The 4,130-nt window shown below is 42.7% G+C and overlaps 1 protein-coding gene across 4 annotated transcripts in view; it reads right to left on the bottom strand.

Annotated features, from left to right (window-relative positions):
- Nucleotide 1: 1 nt before the first annotated feature.
- The window catches only part of VPS54 (VPS54 subunit of GARP complex), a 53,866-nt gene continuing 49,737 nt past the window's right edge, over nt 2-4,130 (bottom strand). For all 4 annotated transcript variants that reach the window (XM_086743487.1, XM_086743488.1, XM_086743489.1 and 1 more), the window contains 2 exons: nt 3,317-3,411; nt 2-1,309 (listed from right to left, as the gene is read on the bottom strand). In XM_086743487.1, coding sequence (XP_086599613.1) covers nt 1,204-1,309; nt 3,317-3,411 — 201 coding nt within the window. In that variant the 3' untranslated portion in view covers nt 2-1,203. The remainder of the gene's footprint in view (nt 1,310-3,316; nt 3,412-4,130) is intronic.

Below are 4,130 nucleotides of genomic sequence, written 5' to 3'. Positions count from 1 at the left end.
CTGTGAGTTTACAGCTTTATTTTGACTGACAATGAATGACATCTGTTATGCTAACAGATAAGCATGCCTGTCTGAAGAAACCATAGGTGCACACACACACTGTAGACCATTCCATCACACGTAATCATCACAGGGTTAGGCACTCGGACTAGGGTTAGGTAAAGAGGTGTGAGGTGAAATACACAGGCACTTTCATGTAGTACTGGCAGCATCCAGTCTTAAAAGGTAGTATTAAAAACTCTTAAATAAATTAATTTTCAGCTGCACCTTCCTATTAAGGTGCAACCTTTTATATAAGCAGCCTAAAGACTTTTAAATTCTTCCTGGCCTCTTTTCTGTATCCTCCTCTGTCTTTACACACACTGCTTTGTGTCTTTAAACCAGCGGAGCAACTGGCAAAGCCCCAAAACACTCCCTGTCCTTACCCTGCTCTCAGTGGCCGTGCCCTGTCTGGGGTTGAGTTGCTGCAGAAAACCATCCCCACACCAGCCTTCTTACTACCTTCAAATTCCACCAGAAGCCATCTATGGCGTTGTCACAGCTAACAATGATCATTTCACAACTCTGTCCTGTAGGTAATGGCTTCTGTGAACTGACACTTTGTTAGAAAATCGTACGTTCGGAGGGCAGTTTGGAGCCCAGCTGTGAGAAATGCCCTCAACCAGGACTGCTCCCTAACAAATCTGAATCCTATATGAAAGCAATCAAAAGACATTTATTTATATAAAGTTCTGTAAAAAAATAAATTTTAGAACAGCATAGTTTCATAGAGAAAAAACATTTTCTACAGCGTTCCAACTGCGAGATTTTTATATTGTACTGTCATTAAATAAGGTGGGACACCGTGTGAATTTCATTGCACTAGAAGAAATGCAAAGCATCTTTTTAATATAAAGATATACAGAGCATTCTAGACAACTACAGCTGTGTTACAGCTATGTGTTCTTTTGGATTTGGTCCAAAGAAACCTGAGTCTGTTTCCAGAGAGAATGAAAAAACATTGCACAGACAGCTGATCACTTGTTTCTTGCTGAAGGACACTGAAAAGATTGCTCCCTGCAGCTCACTCTGAGCCTAGTTTCCCCGACTATCAATAGTGTCCTTTCTTGGACGCCGGTCTTAAGTATTCACCTCACAGTTGTCACGCTGCTTAGAAGAAAGTCGGTCTGTTGTCAGAGCCAAGTGACTGCTCCCAGTGGATTATCACCTCTTCTGCTCCCAAATTTCAGCCATGTTTAGGTCTAAGTTGTTAAGGCCTTTCAGAGCTTGAAGGTTTCCAGTGTAAAAAGCTACATCTGAAGTAACCAGTCTGCAGTGAAACACAGAACAAGGTTAGCGCTTGCACCTATCAACATCCACCTGGAGCATTCAGAAAAACAGCCAGGGTTTGGTTCTGACTTGGGCACACAATTACAACAGATGTTCAAATACTACACCTGGATTAGGTATTTTAAGTACCAGTTCAAAACTCAATGCTACGGCCGTGCTTTATTTTACAGCAGTGATCGTACACAACAATTACTGCCAGGTGTAAAACTCGTCATGGGGAAGGGAGATCAAACAAGTTCGGAGAACTCAGCAGGAATTGAGCATCTAAAATTTCTATTTTCGCTGTAATCCCAGGCTTATCTAGACTTAAACACCTGATTCCACTGCCACTTAGAATAACTAATCATTGCAATATTAACTTCTGTATTCTGGAAGGTTAATGTAAAAGCAAGGAAACAGCAAAAGTTACATGGTTTCTAACAGTCTATACAGGATTAAAATCCCTCAGACATTGTTGGAATGTATCAGGGGATGACAGAAACATGCTCATGGTGTTTCCAGTTAGAAAGCAGCAAGTTGTAGGCATAAAAATTGTACTTTCATACTAAAAAATTAACCAGGATTCACAGACCTGGATTTTTACTATTATTACAGAAACAAGCAGTTTAAAATAGGATGAGGATCAGAAAAGCATGTTAAAAACTAGGCCAGCGAAGACTGCTGGAACAGCAGCAAGTGAAATTCTGTGTTTGATGTTTCCCTTCTCAAATAGCCCCGATGACACACTCCCAGAGAGCGGTGTCCTAAAGTCAGTAACTGCTGCCACGAAAGAAACAGCCTCGGGGCACAACTGTTTCCAGGTGCAGCTTAGAGACCCTTCTGACAGCAATACACCACCAGGACAGCACCAGAAACACCTGCCCGGACCCTCCATTTAGGCCATCCAACCGCCCAGACCCTCCATTTAGGCCATCCAACCACAAGCATCGAACAAAACCAACAGAGCAGGATGAAGCCAGCACAGCACCCTCTGTAGAGCTGGAAACCCAGGTGTGAAACACTCGGAGACATGCTCCAGGTGTTCTCATTTCAGCTGTGGCTGCTGTGGCCTCACTCCTCTTCAGTCAGCTTATGGGCTTACAAACACCTCTTATTTTTCAGATATAACTCTTTCACAGAGTACAAGGCTGAATAAGCTTAAGCAGGACAAGAATGAGCTGGGACAGGAACAAAACTCTTCTTCATTCCAGCAATATTTGAAACGTTTATAAACTTCCTTCTCTGGCTTCTTCAACCCAAGACAACGCATTCTTGCATGTGGGTACGCTGACTGAATTTCACCCTTACCACACCACACACAAACACCCCAGGTCATCAGGAACAATTACAAACCCCACTGTTTCAGGGGAAAATCCCTGAATTCCATAGGATTCAGCCTGTGAGAGGCTGTACGCTTTCCTGAGAGGTGTGGGATGCCAGGCATGACCAGCCACACCCCCTCAGGAGGGGTACCACTGACTGTTGTGGTGATGGAGGGTTGGGCGAGGGCAGGAAAGGGGAAAAGCTCTGTGAGCATAATCTCTGTTTCAGATCTAGTTCTGCTGTAAAAACAATTTCCGCATAGAAGCTGCTCATCGCACAAATGAAATACCAGTTTTTCCTATTTTTACTTTGCTAGCGCCGTTAGTCATCATCCACGTTTCAAAACTGCTTCATGAATCTCACAATTCTTGTAAATTAAACTCTGGGCTACTGCTGTCACACAAAAGGAGAAAAAGGAAACCACAAACTGAGGAAACCTACAGCAGGTTTCCAGTAGGACAACGCCCAAATCCCCGTCTATTATCAAGCTGACTGCATTCCTAGTTACTATGGAAAGTCATTAAAAGTCATGTCCTTACTGTAAGAAAGCTCCAAATGGGACATAATAAAACACAGAGCACGGCGGCACTCTGCAATCACTACTTTCTTGCACAAGACACAGTCTGCTTATTTAAATTAAGGAGTTTAAAAAAAAAAAAAAAAAAGAAAAAGTGCCCAAACATACCCATTCAGAGGTCCTCCATCATTGACTACGTTTAGGTGGGCCAGCTGCCTCTTCAGGTGAAGTTTGTAGCTTGCGTTAATTCGTAAGAACAACATCTAGAAGAAACCACAGTACCAGAGTGAGGAACCATCCCCAGGCTTGCATCATTGCCTACAGAGAGGAAATACCTCGCTAACTTTTGGGTTTGGTTTTGCAGCTCATGTGATTTTCCCTTCTGACAGTCCTTCCGCCTCCTAACCTTTCTGGCCACACACAATTTATAACATACGAGAGGTGTGTAATATACACCCTCACTTATTTGTTACGTTGGGCACTTAGAGGACACGTTCTTTGTAGCACGAATTTTTCTTCCCTGTTGTCTGAAGCATCTAGCAACTTGTATTAAGGCCAGAAGATAACAAATCTCTTTCCTGTACTATAACCACTTAAAGTTTTTTTTTCAAGAGAAAGCATGAAAAACAGTTTGAAGGAACCATTTAATTTAGTGCAAAAGATAAACTACAACTTACTGCATTCAGTGACTGCATCAGTCCTTCCTGTCCTTGGATTTACAACTCTGCAGCAAAATACTGAAAAAGCACATCTGGTACAACTTGGCTGCATAATACACTTGGGGACCTTCAGAAGCCACTAAGTTTGAGCAGTATTACAGAAGAATTCCCTAGAAGGGCTGTACTCGAGCCCCAAAGTGTTGCCATTTGTGTAGAATTTCAGCATTAACTCCCGAACTGAAGATCCAGCTCTCTAGACATTAAAATGCAGCTCAAAATGCTGGAGTCAGTCAGTTGTTCTTGTGTGCCTCATCGCTCTCCCT

This window comes from Chlamydotis macqueenii, chromosome 3, assembly GCF_036417535.1.
Source record: "Chlamydotis macqueenii isolate bChlMac1 chromosome 3, bChlMac1.mat, whole genome shotgun sequence".
Classification (NCBI taxonomy): Eukaryota; Metazoa; Chordata; class Aves; order Otidiformes; family Otididae; genus Chlamydotis; species Chlamydotis macqueenii.
This window is presented reverse-complemented; position numbering and strand designations above follow the sequence as displayed.